Genomic DNA, 17285 nt, shown 5'->3' with positions numbered 1-17285 from the left:
TTTTTCTTTGATTTCTATCTACTCATTGTAGTGCCCTTTTCAAGCCATATTTCATCAAAGATGAGACTCTGTATTTATGATGTCAAGCATGAATGTTATGCTGGACTCTGCTCACAGGCTGTAAAGATAAGCATGTGCAAAGGTTCTCACAAGATCAGTCTCCTTGAATTTCTTGAAACTGGTCTATCCATAAGGTAGAGAAGGCATCCAGAGCTTTTGTCAGGTCAGGCCCTAATTGACTATTTGATTTTCTGCTTGTGATGTAAAAAGAAAGATTTATAAGCTAGGATTTTTCTTATAAACTGGCTTTGCAATATTACTTGAAAAATAATTGAAGCAAAGCATCCTTATTCAGTTTCTTTGACTGTATTATGATTTTAAAAGCTGCTTCCCCACTGTGCAAATGTTGTAAATCGGTTAGGATAGCAGAATTTAAAGAGGGTCACAGCTGTGACAGTAAATAGAGTGGGTCATATTAAACATTAGCACATAATAGGCTCTTCTTCTGGAGTCCAGTCGTGAGGCTTTGAAAACAAATCCTGCAAACAAGCAAAAGTACTTTCACAGATGTTGCCATCAAAATCTGAACAACCAGTTTCCAGCTGCAGCTGGAAAGAGTCACTGGGAACTTTGCAGTAGTTATTGTTTCTTTGCTGTCTGTGACAGCACACCAGAGATTTCAAAACTGAAAAAGAAGATAGCCACAGGTACTGTGACTGTACTGTTGCATGTTTAAGCAGCAGGGTTTTGAGTGAGGTGATGAGCAGCAAGGAGTAATGCTTGTCACTGCATCCCAGTACACTGACAGTAATTATGTGGTAGAATTTCATTGTAGAAGATGATCTCTCCAGATGAATACTCAGCATTAATTATGGTTCTTGGCTTTTGTAAGAATTTTTACTGTGGGTTTTTTGGGTTTGGGGGTTATTTTGTTTTTTTTTCAGGAAAAAGTTGTTACAAGAGTGCCAGTGCATTACTGCCAAGAGCATTAAAGGCCTTTTGGCCTTTTCATCTCTTTCTTCTCCATTCAATTCTGCTCAAGGGGAAGAATTTGTTAGTGGGATCATTTATTTGAGGACTTAGAGACTGTCACAGTACGATACTAGGTTTGTTGTAGTTTTTTCAACCAAAATGGAAGTGGAGGAATGGTAATCAGATGAACAGACAAGACAGAAGCAATATACACAAGGTGTGCTAGGGTACTAGGGTATCTCTCATTGTGATACCTCACCCATGGTCACGTAGGCCTTACAATTTTCCTTTTGAAGTCGATCATAGCTTTTGTAAAGGATCTTACTCTTCTGGGGTACTATCAAGCAAGCTTGTACTGGAGGGGCTTCAGGAAACTGTAGGTAGCATTTGGCAGTGCTTGTCTTTTTGACTTCCTGTGTGGTTTCCTTATCCACAGTTACACACTAGTTGGCCCAGCAACCATCGAGTGCTTAGCCAGTGGCGAGTGGAGTGTGAGTCACCAGCAGTGCCTGGCAGTATCCTGTGATGAACCACCCCATGTGGAAAATGCATCACCAGAGAGTGGTCACCGCCTCTTTGGAGATACAGCTTACTACTTCTGTTCAGATGGCTACAGCCTGGCTGATAACTCTCAGCTGCTTTGCAATGCAGAAGGGAAGTGGATGCCTCCAGAGGGCAGGGAGATGCCCCACTGCGTAGCTGATTTCTGTGAAAAGCCATCCACCGTCTCATACAGCATCCTGGAGTCCATTAGTAAAGCTAGATTTGCAGCTGGCTCCATTGTGAGCTTCAAGTGCATGGAAGGCTTTGTTCTGAACACTTCGGCCAAGATCGAGTGCCTCCGAGGGGGCCAGTGGAATCCTTCTCCTTTGAGCATCCAGTGCATCCCTGTTCGCTGTGGAGAGCCTCCCCACATTAGCAATGGCTATGCCAGTGGGGCCAACTACAGCTTCGGAGCAGTGGTGGCTTACAGCTGCAACAAAGGGTTCTACATCAAGGGAGAGAAGAAGCGGACCTGTGAGGCCACTGGCAACTGGAGTGGCAGTTTGCCCACATGCCACCCGGTGTCATGTGGAGAACCACCACAGCTTGAGAATGGCTTTATTGAGGTATAGAATGAGTTTTCTCATCTGTCTGATGCTATAGCAAACTGAGTATGACTTAACAATTTCTTTTGCTGGGGTTTTCTATTTTGCTCTTCTGTTAAAACTGAAGACATCACTGGATTTAATAAGCAAAGGGAGGAACAGGTGGATTTGCACCAGAATCATGTCTGAAAAACATGGACACTTCCGTGGGATTTCCTGTCTTAAAGTGGGTTTTCTGTTAGGAGACTCAAGATGCAATGTGTCAATTAATTGATTTCCTTAATGTTTTATTATTCATTTGTTTGGCCCATGGGTGCCTTTGCAGTGCCATCTGGAGACGTTTGAAGTATTGTTGCCAATTCACAAGCCTTACTCTATACTTACTTTTATACTGCTATAAAAAGAATCTGATTTGCAATAGATAAATCACCTTAGGATATTTTCTCTCATTTTTGTGCAAGCACACTTCTTTACTGAAGTCAGAACTTCTCTTTTCTTATGAGATTACCTTGCAACGATGCCTAAAGTTAAAAATCTCCTTGTGGCAGCCCAGACCTGTAACAACTACTTAACATGCGTTGTGCTTTGATGCACAAGGGTAATATTGTGATAAGGAAGATCACAAACAGTGTTGTAAAGATTAAACCTTTGAATTTTTAAAGCAACTTTTTTTTTTTTTTTTTCTGAGCATCCCCCCCCTCCTTCCTTATGTCTAGCTACCAGGGAATCTGCATTTGCTAAAAACTGGGGGATGTTGCATCCCATTCCCGGCATGGGCTTCCAGCAGCAATAGCAGCAATTTCTGTTTAGACTGCCGCACAGATACATCCTCTAATTAACAGGTATCATTCTGTGTGTCTTCCTTAGATAGGACCACCCCTCCAGATATTCCTTCCAGTCAGAGACATTTTTAATACCACAGTCAGAGCTCAGTCTGCAACTTTGAGGGGCTTCTGAGCTGCTGTTCAAGACACTGTAGATGCATATCTAGGCATTTATAAACATCTCCTGGTAGCAGTACTTCTGAGGACTCCAGCCTTGAAAGTGCCAGTAGGCTAAAGAATCATACCAACAATAGGCCATTTCATGGCAGCTTCTTCTGGCCCATTTCTTTTCTGTCTTCATGTCTACACATATTTTGACCTCATGGGCTAGGAAGGGGGAAAGCAGAGGAACTTCTCTACAGCTTTTACCTTTAAGCCTTGAATTTTCTGGTTTGATACTGCTGTCAGATTTCCTGACACCAGAGTGCATAATTTGAGGCAAGACATTCTGTGTCAGTTACTTGCATTCATTCCTTTGCAGATAGCCTTTACTGCTGCCTGGGATTCAGCTAGAAGCTAGACCAAGAGAACACAAGAAATTAAATCAGCCTCCTATTGCTCCAATCACGCATCTTCAGACATGTCCCTGTCTTATCTGTTTTGCAGGAAACAACTGGACACTTCTTTGAGAATAAGGCAAATTATCAGTGTGAGTCTGGCTACCAGATGGTTGGGAGCTCAGTGTTTACCTGCCAAGCCAATCGTCAGTGGTACAGTGAATCACCTCCTTACTGCGTTCCTCTCAGCTGTGGTAAACCACCACCCATCCATCATGGCTACTCCAAGGGAGAAACTTTTGATATGGGTTCCAAAGTTGAGTTTTTCTGTGATGAAGGCTATGAACTGATTGGAGATGTTTCTTGGACATGTCAGAAGTCTGGGAAATGGAGCAAAAAGCAAAGCCCAAAGTGTGTGCCAACAAAATGTCCGGAACCACCCTTGGCAGAAAACCAGCTGGTCTTGAGAGAAGTGACTTACCAAGTCGGTGTTGTACAGTTCTCTTGCAAGGAGGGTTATGTTTTGCATGGCTCCTCTGTGCTGAAGTGCTTGCCCTCCCAACAATGGAATGATTCCTTTCCCTTTTGCAAGGTAGTACAGTGTTCTGCACCTCCATACATCCCCTTTGGTGACCCCTTGACTTCATCCCTTCATTTCGGTAGCACTGTGAAATACATCTGTGTGGATGGGTTTTTACTGAAAGGAGAGTCTACCATCAGATGCCAGGCTGATGGCTCGTGGAGCTTGCCTTTGCCAGAATGTATTCCTGTGGAGTGCCCCCAGCCGGAAGAAATTCAGAATGGAATTGTTGATGTGCAGGGCCTCACCTTCCTTAGCACAGCCCTCTATACATGTAAACCAGGCTTTGAACTGGTAGGGAACACAACTATCCTCTGTGGAGAAGATGGCCAGTGGCTTGGAGGAAGACCAGCTTGCAAACCTATTCAATGCCCAAGGCCTAAGAAGATCCTCAATGGCAAATACTCATTCACAAACTTCCATTATGGGCAGACTGTAAGGTATTCCTGTGACAGAGGTTTCCAGCTCCAAGGGGAGGAAACACTGAGGTGCCTAGAGACAGGAGAGTGGAGCACAGAGGTTCCCTCCTGCAAAGCCATAAATTGCCAGCCCCCTCAGCCCATTGAGAATGGCTTTGTGGAGGGTGCAGATTATAGCTATGGGGCCATGGTCATTTACAGCTGTGTGCCAGGCTTCCAGCTGTCTGGTCTTGCCATGCAGACCTGTGAAGAATCAGGGTGGTCTAGCTCCACACCAACCTGTCTCCCAACAGATTGTGGCCTGCCTCCCCACATTGACTTTGGTGAGTACGTGCAAGTGAGGCATGGGGAAAGACGTTCTGACCAGGAGAGCATTACAGAGAGCCCCTCCCTTTCACATACGTTAGTGGCTGACAGTTTGAAAGACTTCAAAAGTTCTTTGAAGGTGGGCGGTGCAATGCAGCTGACCACTTTCTTATTTGGAACTATAATTTTATACTCATGTTACTCTGGCTATGAGCTTCTGGGAAACCCTGTTCTATCCTGCCAAGAAGATGGGGCTTGGAATGGCAGTGCCCCCACTTGTGTTTCAATAGAGTGCACCTTGTTATCTCCCCCAGAGAATGGTTTTTTACACTTCACTGAGAACACGCTTGGCAGTGCAGTACAGTACACCTGTAAGCCAGGGTTCACACTTGTTGGTTCTGACACACGACTGTGTTTGCCAAGTCGGCAGTGGAGCAACTCTGCTCCATATTGCAAAGCAATAATGTGCAACTCACCTACCCAGCTTATGAATGGGAACATAACAGGGGAAAACTTCACATATGGGAGTGTTGTATACTATGAGTGTGATCCTGGATACCAGTTAAATGGCCCCACAGAGAGAAGATGCCAAGAGAACCAGAAATGGAGTGGCAGTGAACCGATTTGCATTCCTGTTACCTGCAGCCCACCGCCAGTTTTGGAGAATGGTCATGTGACTGGAGAGGAGTACACATTTCAGAGGCATACAGAGTACAGTTGCAATGAAGGTTTCCTGTTAGATGGGGACAGGAGAAGGGTCTGCCTTGCAAATGGAAGTTGGAGTGGAATTGCTCCAGTTTGCAAAGCTGTGACCTGCCCTGTACTGCTGCCTGTCCTCAATGGGAGAATCATTGGCTCAGATTTTGGCTTTAAGAAAGAAGTGCACTATCACTGCAATGAAGGTTATAGCCTGCAAGGAGTGTCTACACTTACCTGTCAGAGTGATGGTACCTGGGACTCAGAAGCTCCACACTGTGAGCCAGTCATTTGTGGACCTCCTGAAGACATCTCGCACGGCTTTCTAAATGGTTCAGGCTTTACCTATGGGGAATTTGCCCAGTATGTGTGCTTCGCTGGTTATGAGCTACATGGCAATCCATTACGTCAGTGTTTATCCAATGGCTCCTGGAGTGGAAGGCTTCCATCTTGCCTACCCTGCCTGTGTCCTTCACCACAGATTCAGAATGGGGTCATTCTTGGTACAGATTTCAGCTGTGGAAGGAGTGCCCAGTTTCAGTGCCTGGAGGGCTTCAAACTGCTAGGGCCTTCTGAAGTCACCTGCGAGGCAGCTGGCAAGTGGAGTTCTGGGTTTCCTCGCTGTGGGCAGATTTCCTGCGGCTCTCCGCCCATCATCCCTAACACATTTATCAATGGAAGCAGTTCTACAGATGAAAACACCATCATCTATACCTGCTTGACAGGTTTTGTCATGCAGGGGAGTCCAGAACTGATTTGTGCGGAGACTGGTGTCTGGAAGAAGCCATACCCAAGCTGTGAACTGTTAAGCTGTGGCCCACCGCCTTCTGTGCCAAATGCAGAGGTTCTTGGGAACACTTACGCCTATGGGAGCAAGGTCCAGTACAGGTAAGAATGCTGCTGCCCGCTGCCCATCTGTTTCCATAAAATCTCTGAATGAATGAAAATGGAAGGTTTATGCACTCTCAGTTAGTGCAAGTTATCAAAGGAAAAATTAATCCCTATCACATGCTGAAATAGACAAAGCCCATGTTCCCATGCACATATAAAATATTATTTGGACCACTGTCAAAATTCAAACAAGGTATTTCAGCCTGTTGGGCTGCATTTCACCACGTCTGATTTCCCATTTCCCTTTTGCTTTCCTCTTCTCTTGAACATGGGTCTGCACATTCAGGTTTTATTAGTAGATAGGTTGCAGCAGAAGCCAGCAAGGTGTGCAATTTTTCTCCCCTTTTGACACCCCTTCTACAACTTCCTCCTGCTTCAGATGTCTGTTGTAATACAGAAGGGCTGATCTCCCTCTTGTCACAGTTTCTGTACTAGAACACTGCACTGTCAGTAAGTATAGCTGATGCAAAGTTACTCCTTTGTCAGACATGAGAGAAAGCAGTTCTTGTTAATTTGCAAAAGTACGCACAGTGCAGATCTCTTTCTCCAAAGTGAGGAATTCTTCTGCAGAAGGGGAGATATTTGTTTGCAGTAGAAGCAAATTATAGTATGGGACGTAACTGGGAGATGAATTTGATGTTGATGAATTTAACAGTATCAGTCATTTCCATGCATCTTCAACGAGGTGAAAGGGGTGTTTGGGTATGCTTTTCTACTAGTGAACCCAGTCATGCAAGCTGTTGAGTTGCTCTTCCTGAAGCACCATGTGAAACAGAACAAATCAGCCTTAAATGTGTAAGGAAATTGCCTGTGGTCAGCCTAAGGCTTGGTTTGTTCTTGGAAGAGATCATTCTTAGAATTGCTTGGCGCCGTCAGTCTGTTTTCCTAACCAAAAGCCCTCTTTACAAAACCGAGGTGAAGTGCTGGAACTGCACTAAAGTGTTCAGCACTAGAGCCATGAAATTTCCATTGTGGTGCTGCAGCAGCATGAAGCAGCCAGAGGTGAAGTCTGAAGCTTCCACCTTTTGCAACAGAATAAACTCAGTCCAGGCATGCTTCTTAGAGGGTTACCTGGATATAATAGAGAAATCCCAAGGTGTGCTTATGAACAGCCAATGCTGAAAAGTCTGACTTTATAAGTTATGGGTTAGCTCGTCTGAGCTGTGTCTCTGTGTCAGGTCTTCATGCTGTGTTGCAGATGCCTGGAAGGCTACACAATGATGACAGAGGTGGACGTACGCATTTGCCAGGAAGATGGACGGTGGTCTCCTCAAAGTGTTTCCTGTTTCCCCAGAAAGTGTCCCCTCCCAGGAAATATCACCCATGTAATAGTATTTGGGGACAACTTCACTTTGAACGCAAACATCACTTTGTCATGTGTAGAAGGCTATACTTTGGTGGGAGCAAGCACATCTACATGCAAGGTATAGTGTTACTTGCACTGTTTTATTTTGCTGGCTTTGTTGAATTCAAGAATCTTCCTCCTGCCCATGTTACCTTTTGGCCCTTAATTGCATACAACATAAAAATTTAGAGCATGTTCTGCAAAATAAATACAATTCCTTGTTGTGCAGAAAGAGCAATTTTTAGTTTTCCATGTGTAGACATATAGAACTATAAATTATTTATTTCTTTTTCCATCAAAAACTAATGCTGTCCTTTAGAAAAGCATTCCTTTTATGATTTCAGGGAAAAAATCATGTCCAAGGCTGTAAAAAATTAGGTCCAAGATTTCAAATGTATTTCATATATATAAGATTTCTAATGTATTTTGAGGATTGCATGCAGAGCTCTTTTTCTCCATAATAACAGGCAGCATGCTTTTTAATCCACTGTGCAGCTGTAGAAACTGGAATCCTCTGTGTGTTAAAGAGCAAACATCCTCATCAGTTCTGCTTGTAACCTCTTGTCATATTAGCTATGGACAACCTTGACTTGAGCTTGTAAATAGACTCTTAAGTAAGTCCGCTTACAGGAGAAAAGCTAAGCATGCATTTTTTCACAGAATCAGCACTTCATAAGGAAAGATTTCCCCCTCATTTTTCTGTTTCAAATATCTGTGGAAGTAGGAGTAGGTCTGTTTGATGAGTATCTCTTCAGGTATCTGACTTCCCTTAGAGATCTTGGGAAGCTGAAGCCCTTAGTCATGGAATCAGGCAGCTGTAGTTTTCATTCTTCTCCTGATGTGTGTCTTGAGCTATTCTGTGATCTTGTACAAGTGAACTTGTTTTTCCAAACATGTATTTCTCCATGTACTTTTTGTTCCTTCTGTCTTATAAGTCCAAGATGAACATACCTCCCAAAGCTGTGCTCCAGTCTGTGTTGACATCTCTAAAGTGTTACTTTAATTACTGAGTTTTATTAAGGATTGTACAGATAATATTACATCAACCACCTGCATACCCACCGCCACTGAATACTTTTACTACGATTTTCCTAACTTTTTCAGTTAGATATGAATTAAGCATGTAAACTGATGAATTCTCACTTCTAATTACCTTTATTTTTCAGGAGAGCGGCATTTGGATGCCACTGTTCTCTGATGATATCTGCATTCCTGTGTCCTGTGGGACCCCAGAGTCTCCAGACCATGGATTTGTGGTTGGCACTAGATACAATTACGAAGATGTGGTTCTTTATAAATGTGATTCTGGCTATGAGTTACAAGTAAGCAAGCTCAAATCTCCACCATTCTGAGCCTTTAGTTGTCATTTTCAGTTCTTACGTGATGACTGTGAGAATGTATTGTGTCTGGTACATATTGATATATTCTCTTAACTGCCGCAGAAGTTGGCTATCTGCTGTTGTGGTTACTTTCTATCGAAAGGCTCCTGGTACGTCTTGGATAGTCCTTAAACTTTTCAGCGCTTTGGTTTGTTTGCTTGTTTGTTTGTTTCAGCTGAAGGTTGTTTCAGCCCTCTACAGATGCAGCATTATATATAGTTGTTACCACAAAGAATTGAAGAGTTTACTTTCTCATGTATTGCTCTCTTCAATTCACCCAGTCAGGAGTGAAATCACTCAGTCTCCTAGTATAAAAGTAAGCAGAGTTTAGAGAATGCTTAGATAACAATGAATTTTATTTGTCATGTATGTAATACCACTGGGGATGAAGGGGTGGGTTCATAGTCAGATAGGTAGAATTGCTGCAAGTAATTTTTGGAGGTAATAAGCCAGTACTTTCAGTCAAAAGTCCTCCCGAGCTTTGTACTCCAGCTTCGCCACCTAGTGTCAGTCTGTCTTCCCGCTGTTGAAGAGAAGTACTGTTTTTTTTTCGTTTGGAAGCAAATTCCATTGTGTGTGATGCCATACAACATGTCAAATAGCTGCCCTTATCAATGGATTTGCTTTGTAATGAAAGCACATTACTTCAATAGACAAATTTAGATGTTGTTCTTCATGTCTTGAAATAAAATAAGAAGTCAATCTTTGGCTATTAGATTGGCTATAAAGCTTATATTTAAGAAACAAATAACTATTTATAAGCAAATTCAAAGAATGAGTTGTCTAGGATATGGTCAAAATCAGTATGGTATATTTATAAAACACAACCTTGTACTGTTGTTGAAAAAAACACTAGTTAGATTTTTCTGTAAGTCATGGAAGGAGAAAATTTGTCATTGTAATACATTCATAGGAACAAGTATGGTAAAACTAACAAGAATATCAATACTCCAGGAGAAAGAAAAGAGAACTGACTAACAGGTCCCACAAACTTTTGGTTTATAAGCAGTACTCGTCATTTTGCAGGAAAGAGTTGCACCCTAAACTCTGTTACTAGACATGGGCTGTAGCATTTAACTATCTCTTTACGTGGGTTGCACATGGAGGGAAAACGTCCTGGCCTTGCTGGGTACTAGAGTTGATGGGAGAAAATAGCTGACAAAGTAAAGTTGTTCTTTGAGCATTTTCTTTTGTTTCACAGGGTGATACAGAACGGACTTGCCAAGAAGACAAGCTTTGGAGTGGCACGGTGCCAGTGTGCAGAAGTATGTCCCACCTGAGTTTATAAATTACTGTTGGTCAAGTTACACAATTATACAACAGGAAACACTAATGTTCATTTTCCCTTATTACTCATACTGTCTGCATTTGCTTAAAAATTTTGGTAAGTACCATTGATAACACATTGATAACATCCTGGAAGAGCTGCAGAATTGCTGGCGTGTGCAGGCAATAATATGAAGGAAGTCACTACACCTTTCTGCCTTGCTCCCGTACCCCTAAGTAAGCTGTGCAGACAGTTTCCAAATTTAAATAGTTCTGATGCTTGAGTCATGATTTCTGGGATTACTGAGGACCTCTGAATGTGTTAGTTGCCAGGAGTCACAGGTATCTAGTGTCCTCAAGTGTAACTCTGTGGATACTAATTCGCAAAGGTATTTCACTTCTGTGGGATGTCTGATGCCCAGTGACTGCGGTGCCAAAAGAGGAGATGTCTACATAAATACTTACATGGACATCAGCTGTTGGCTGTGAGTGGCTACAGTGGAATTTCATGAGGCTTCCTGCCATCACAGCCACAATGGATTTTGCCTTTTAGCAGGAACTAGAAGCACCAAGCATAATACTGTTCTGCTACACAGGGGTAAACAGCTGGGAATGCTCAGATAAACTTCTTTCCCTGTTTCTCAGAGTAAAACCCGTGGAGGAGCTGTGAATTGGATACAACATATGCATTATGTCTGATTGGAACATATTCCTCATGTTTCAGGGGTTTCATGTGGGCTCCCGGACATGATTGAAAATGGATCTGTTCAAGGAGAGGAGTTCCTGCTTGGCAGCGAGGTATTTTACAGCTGTGACCCTGGCTTTGAGCTACAGGGACCAAGCCGAAGGATTTGCCACGTTGACAAGAAGTGGAGCCCCTCTGCCCCTTCATGCATACGTAAGTAGCAACCACAGCAACATGGTGGCAGCTTTCCGGAGAGCTGGAGAACAAAGCAAGAGAGTGTTTTTACTGGCTTCCTCCCAGTCTCCCCCTCCAGCTGGAGGGCTGTGACAAGAGGAGCCAGGGGAAAAGCTAGCAGAGAAGTTCTCAGTGACAGTTCCTCTCTGATCTGAAGGGAGCTCCTTTTGGCCCATTAAAATGGTACAAGCATGGAGTCATGCTCAGGTAGGTAAGGGAGGAGTGTGGTCTGCTGTATTTGTTGTGCTCTCCATTGTTGTGTGCAGGGCCTTCAACACCACGTGGTGGGATGGGTCTTCTCTGCTATGCCGAGGCTAATATGTCCTGCCCGCTCTGTATGTCTAGAGGTCAGGACTCTGTTCCCTAGGATCAAATCTTTGTTCTCTGTGATGCAGAAGGTGAAAATTGCGGGAGCATGCAAAGAAGGATTTATGACTTATTTCATACAGCTTATAAAGGAAATGCCAAGATTTTAGTCTCTACTGATAAATCATTTTCCACCTTCTCATGGTGATATCCTACCCCTTACATTCTTTTCTCTCACCTTTGATAAGTTTGCCAGGTCTCCACAGTAAGTGTGGGACGGGGGCCTTTCGTAACTACTGTCATTTATTCTTGGGCACATCTTGAGGTTGCCTTCCACTGTACAGACAGCAAAAAGAAGGCTGCAAATGCACCTTCTGGCCTGCTCTGGAGAAATATTCTGGATCACTCTGAACATGCTGTTACTGTAAAAGTCGGTCAGAAACTCTCTAAGACTAGATTTGGAGTTTTAGAAAGCAGGCATTCTTTATTGCAGCGCTGGGAACACATGTGAGTCGTTTCACAAAGGTGAGCTCACCCATCACTTGCCAGCTGTATATTTAGCATACTCGTGCATGTTTACAACTTTTCCAGGAAATTATTTACATATACATGAGATTTTCTGGGAACTAATTGTAATGTTTGCATTCGAATTACACACGCACTTTCTTGCTGAGTAGGGGTCTCTGATGGTCAGTAGTCTTTCTCACTGTGTCTACTGCATGACCTCTGTGCTAGTGCATGCTCGCAAGGTCCTAGTGCTGAATTAGCAGTGGTATGTCCTTGCTTCTGTTCTGTTCCAGTCTTGCTCCATGTTGGGCACCACTCTGCCATCTTGAAGGCTGACATCCTTGGTCATATTTGCTGTCTCCCTAGTTGTTATCCCGTGATGTTCCTTCCCCTGTCAGCCAGGTATTCCTTACTCCCTACATGTTAGCAAGTTAGAACAGTTTGCTCTACTTTACTATGTTAGTTTAAAGCCACACACACTATTGTTAGTTTAAACCTATAATTTAATCCTACAACACCTCATAGTTTATAACACAGTATCACAGTATCACAGTATGCTAGAGATTGGAAGGGACCTCAAAAGATCATCTAGTCCAATCCCCCTGCCAGAGCAGGAACACCTAGATAAGGTTACACAGGAATGTGTCCAGGCGGGTTTTGAATGTCTCCAGGGAAGGAGGCTCCACAACCTCCCTGGGCAGCCTGTTCCAGTGTTCCGTCACACTCACTGAGAAGAAGTTTCTTCTCAAGTTTAAGTGGAACCTCTTGTGTTCCAGTTTGTACCCATTACCCCTTGTCCTATCATTGTTTGCCACTGAGTAGAGCCTGGCTCCCTCCTCTTGACACTCCCCCTTTATATATTTATAGACACTAATAAGGTCACCCCTCAGTCTCCTCTTCTCCAAACTATAGAGACCCAGCTCCCTCAGTCTTTCCTCATAAGGGAGATGCTCCACTCCCTTAATCATCTTTGTTGCCCTGCGCTGGACTCTCTCCAGCAGCTCCCTGTCCTTCTTGAACCGAGGGGCCCAGAACTGGACACAATACTCCAGATGCGGTCTCACCAGGGCAGAGTAGAGGGGAAGGAGGACCTCTCTCGACCTACTAACCACCCCCCTTCTAATACAGCCCAGGATGCCATTGGCCTTCTTGGCCACAAGGGCACAGTGTTGGCTCATGGTCATCCTGTCGTCCACTAGGACCCCCAGGTCCCTCTCCCCTACACTGCTCTCTAACAGGTCATTCCCCAACCTATACTGGAACCTGGGGTTGTTCCTGCCCAGATGCAGGACTCTACACTTTCCCTTGTTATATTTCATCAAGTTATTCCCTGCCCAACTCTCCAGCCTGTCCAGGTCTCGCTGGATGGCAGCACAGCCTTCTGGCGTGTCAGCCACTCCTCCCAGCTTAGTGTCATCAGCAAACTTGCTGATAGTACACTCAATTCCCTCATCTAAATCATTGATGAATATATTAAATAATACTGGTCCCAGTACTGACCCTTGAGGCACTCCACTAGTTACAGGCCTCCAACTAGACTCAGCCCCATAGACTACAACTCTCTGGCTTCTCTCCTTCAGCCAGTTCACAGTCCACCTCACTACCTGATCATCCAGACCACACTCCCTCAATTTAGCTGTGAGGATGCTGTGCGAGACTGTCAAATGCTTTGCTGAAGTCAAGGTAGACCACATCCACCGCTCTGCCATCATCCATCCACCGTGTTATTTCCTCATAAAAGGCTAAGAGATTGGTCAAACATGATTTCCCCCTGGTGAAGCCATGTTGACTGCCCCTCATAACCCTCTTATCCTTCATATGCCTTAAGATGGCACCAAGGATAAGGTGTTCCATCACTTTCCCAGGGATGGAGGTGAGGCTGACCGGTCTGTAGTTACCCGGGTCCTCCTTCTTGCCCTTTTTGAAGACTGGAGTGACATTTGCTTTCCTCCAGTCCTCAGGCACCTCTCCCGTTTCCCAGGACTTGGTAAAGATGATGGAGAGTGGTCTAGCAATGACTTCCGCCAGTTCCCTCAGCATCCACGGGTGCATCCCATCTGGACCCATGGATTTATGGATGTCCAGATTGCTCAACTGGTCTCTAACCCATTCCTCATCGACTAAGGCAAACCGCTCCATTGACCTGACTTCATCTAAGGTCTCAGGGGTGCAGGGCTCTTCAGGACTGCCTGCAGCAGAGTAGACAGAGACAAAGAAGGCATTCAGTAACTCTGCCATCTCTGTATCTTCTGTCACCAGGGCACCCATCCCGTTCATCAGTGGGCCTACATTGCCTCTGGTGTTAGTTTTGTCTGCCATGTATTTGAAAAGCTCTTTTTGCTGTCCTTGACCCTTCTCGCCAGGTTTAATTCTAAGGAGGCCTTAGTCCTCCTAGCTGCCTTCCTACATCCTCTAGCAGCAGCCTTATATTCCTCCCAAGTGGCCAGCCCCTCCTTCCATGACCTGTAAACTCTCCTCTTCCACTTGAGCATACCCAGCAATTCCCTATTTAGCCACGCAGGTCTCCTGGCCCTCTTCCTTGACTTCCTATGTGTTGGGATGCTCCGATCTTGAGCTCGGAAAAAGCAGTCCTTGAATGCAAACCAACTATCTTGGGCCCCTTTACCTTCAAACAGCCTTGCCCATGGGATTTCCCCTAGCAATTGCTTGAAAAGGCCAAAGTTTGCCCTGCTGAAGTCCAGGGTTGCAATTCTACTTGCTATTCTACTGGTCCTACCACACAAGATCCTGAATTCCACCATCTCGTGGTCGCTTCAACCAAGGCAGCCCTCAACCCTTACTGCTTCGACCAGACCCTCCTTGTTAGTGAGGATGAGATCCAGCAACACTCCTCTCCTGGTTGGCTCATCCACCATTTGCAGGAGGAAGTTATCATCCATACACTGGAGGAACCTCCTGGACTGCGGCTGGGTTGCTGAGTGGTCCTTCCAGCAAACATCAGGGAAGTTAAAATCCCCCACGACGACCACAGCCTGTGACTGTGAGGCTGCTCTCAGCTGCCTGTAGAAGGCCTCGTCAACTTCCTCACCCTGATCTGGTGGGCTGTAACAGACACCCACAACAGTATCCCCCCTGCCAGCCTGCCCCTTAATTCTCACCCACAGACTCTCAACTCGCTCGTCATCTGTCCCCGGACAGAACTCGGTGCATTGTAGTTGCTCCCGCACATAAAGAGCAACCCCACCACCCCGCCTGGCTGGCCTGTCTTTCCTGAAAAGGACATAGCCCTCCATGACTATATTCCAGCCATGTGAGCTCTCCCACCACGTCTCTGTAATTGCCACCAGATCATAGTCTCCTGACTTAACACAGGTTTCCAGCTCCTCCTGCTTATTTCCCATGCTGTGCGCATTGGTGTACAGACATTCCAGGGAGCGAGCTGAGCACACCGATTTCACCCTAGGATTATAGGAGGCCTCCCAGTCTTCATCAATTCTGAGTGCTGCCCCACTGGGGCAAGCCCAGCTACAACCCCATCCCCCTTCGAATCTAGTTTAAAGCTCTCCAAATGAGCCCTGCTAATTCGTGCCCCAGCATCCTTTTGCCTCTGTGAGACAAACCTTTCTCACTTGTCATTGTCCAGACTGGTGCCCTATAAAACCAGCTGTTATCAAAGAATCCAAAGCCCTGCCTGTAGCACCAGTCTCGAAGCCAATCGTTTATGAACTGAATCTTCCCATTCTGTCCCACATCATCAGTGGAAGATGGAAGGAGTGAGGAGAAGATCACTTGAGCCCCAGACTCTTTCACCATCCGCCCCAAGGCCCTGTAGTCTTTCTTCATCCCCCTCAGACTGCGGGCAGCAGCTTCCCCCTCACCTGTCTGGAAGACCAGCAGCGGGTAGCAGTCTGTCGGGTGCACCAGGTTGGGGAGCGCCCTGGTGATATCCCTGATCTGGGCTCCAGGCAGACTACACACTTCTCCATGATGAGGGTCAACTCTGCATATCGGGCCCTCTGTTCCTCTCAGAATGGAATCCCCTACTACAATGACCCTTCTTTCTTTCTTATCAGAGGCAGTCTTGAGGTGCAAAGTCGACCGCCTTTTCCTGTGTGGCCTTGTAGGCTGGCCTTGCACCACATTCTCACCTACCTCTCCTTCAAGATCCAGGGCCTCGAACCTATTACGGAGGGACACCTGGGGAAGCAGGGCAGGAGTCACCATCAGATACATTTGGGCACATTCTCTCTCAGGTGCCTGCGGCCTGAACCCCAGGAGAGAGGGAAGGCAAGGCGTTGTATAACTCTTTTCCATATAATACTTCACAGCTGCTCTCTTCCCATCTTTCCATTAATTCAGTGTGTGAACAGAATTGTCAGTGTATAACAGATAAGGCAGAAAGGCCTTCCTTGCCTGTATAAAGCCAGAAAGTTTTCTTTCCTCCTAGGAATTACCTGTGGACTGCATCCCTCCATAGAAAAAGCAGAGGCCATTTCTACAGGAAGCACATACAGAAGTAACGTGACCTTTGTGTGCAACTCTGGATACCATCTTGTCGGGCCCCAGAATATCACATGTCTTGCCAATGGGAGCTGGAGTAAGCCGTTGCCATCATGTGAAGGTAACTGTTCAGTTTCATGGCCTGATACACTCTGATCTGGGATAAGCTCCTCTCTTGTGCACACATATTATATTATCATAAATCTGGTTTGGAGAAAAAGTTCTGCAATGTGCATCAAAAAAGATGCTTGAAAAACAAAATGTGTCACAGGGAACACTGCCTGTTTCCAAGCCAGAAAGAGCTTGGACATTTTTCCTAGGGTTTTCATCTGCAGTTTAACAAGCTAAATGAGAGATGAGGTTACTTGCCATCTCAGAAAATCAAACTCCTAACAAAAGGTGATAGGCTGTGAGGACAAGTAACTTTTCTCCCAGCAGCCTTCTGTAGTCAATTATTAAGTTGTTATTCTTTTTCTGGTCTTTGGGCACCAAGGACAGTCTCAATAGTTCAGCCTTTAACCTCCACAATCCTCACATGAACAAACACCATGAACATATGATTTTGCAAATCACTTCTTTGAGCAGCTCCCTCAGCAGAATGAGTGCCAAGCGAGACCTGTCTGTGTCATATGGAGTGAGTGGAAACAAGGTTATCAACACAATCCCAAGTCTGAACAGATAGCCACTACTGTTGGATGACCCTGTTCAAAATGTAAATTATATGGAAGCTTATTAAATTGCAGCATCATTACCTTTTAAGTATGAGTGCTCTTCATTCCTGGCCTCTTTGCCATGAAAATACTAAGCCTGGGCTTCACACTTTACCTTT

The 17285-nt window shown here is 45.0% G+C and overlaps 1 protein-coding gene across 3 annotated transcripts in view; it reads left to right on the top strand.

Annotated features, from left to right (window-relative positions):
- The window catches only part of SVEP1 (sushi, von Willebrand factor type A, EGF and pentraxin domain containing 1), a 131106-nt gene that overhangs the window by 95800 nt on the left and 18021 nt on the right, over positions 1–17285 (top strand). For all 3 annotated transcript variants that reach the window (XM_061455121.1, XM_061455120.1, XM_061455122.1), the window contains exons 37-43: positions 1409–2081; positions 3491–6270; positions 7472–7697; positions 8785–8940; positions 10199–10262; positions 10988–11161; positions 16404–16577. In XM_061455121.1, the coding sequence (XP_061311105.1) occupies positions 1409–2081; positions 3491–6270; positions 7472–7697; positions 8785–8940; positions 10199–10262; positions 10988–11161; positions 16404–16577 (4247 nt within the window). The remainder of the gene's footprint in view (positions 1–1408; positions 2082–3490; positions 6271–7471; positions 7698–8784; positions 8941–10198; positions 10263–10987; positions 11162–16403; positions 16578–17285) is intronic.

This window comes from Pezoporus flaviventris, unplaced genomic scaffold, assembly GCF_033815535.1.
Source record: "Pezoporus flaviventris isolate CSIRO_AGI_PZ_B2104156 unplaced genomic scaffold, CSIRO_AGI_Pfla_v1 ptg000018l, whole genome shotgun sequence".
Classification (NCBI taxonomy): domain Eukaryota; kingdom Metazoa; phylum Chordata; class Aves; order Psittaciformes; family Psittacidae; genus Pezoporus; species Pezoporus flaviventris.
Note: the sequence above shows the minus strand (reverse complement) of the source record. Positions and strands in the feature narration are given on the sequence as shown.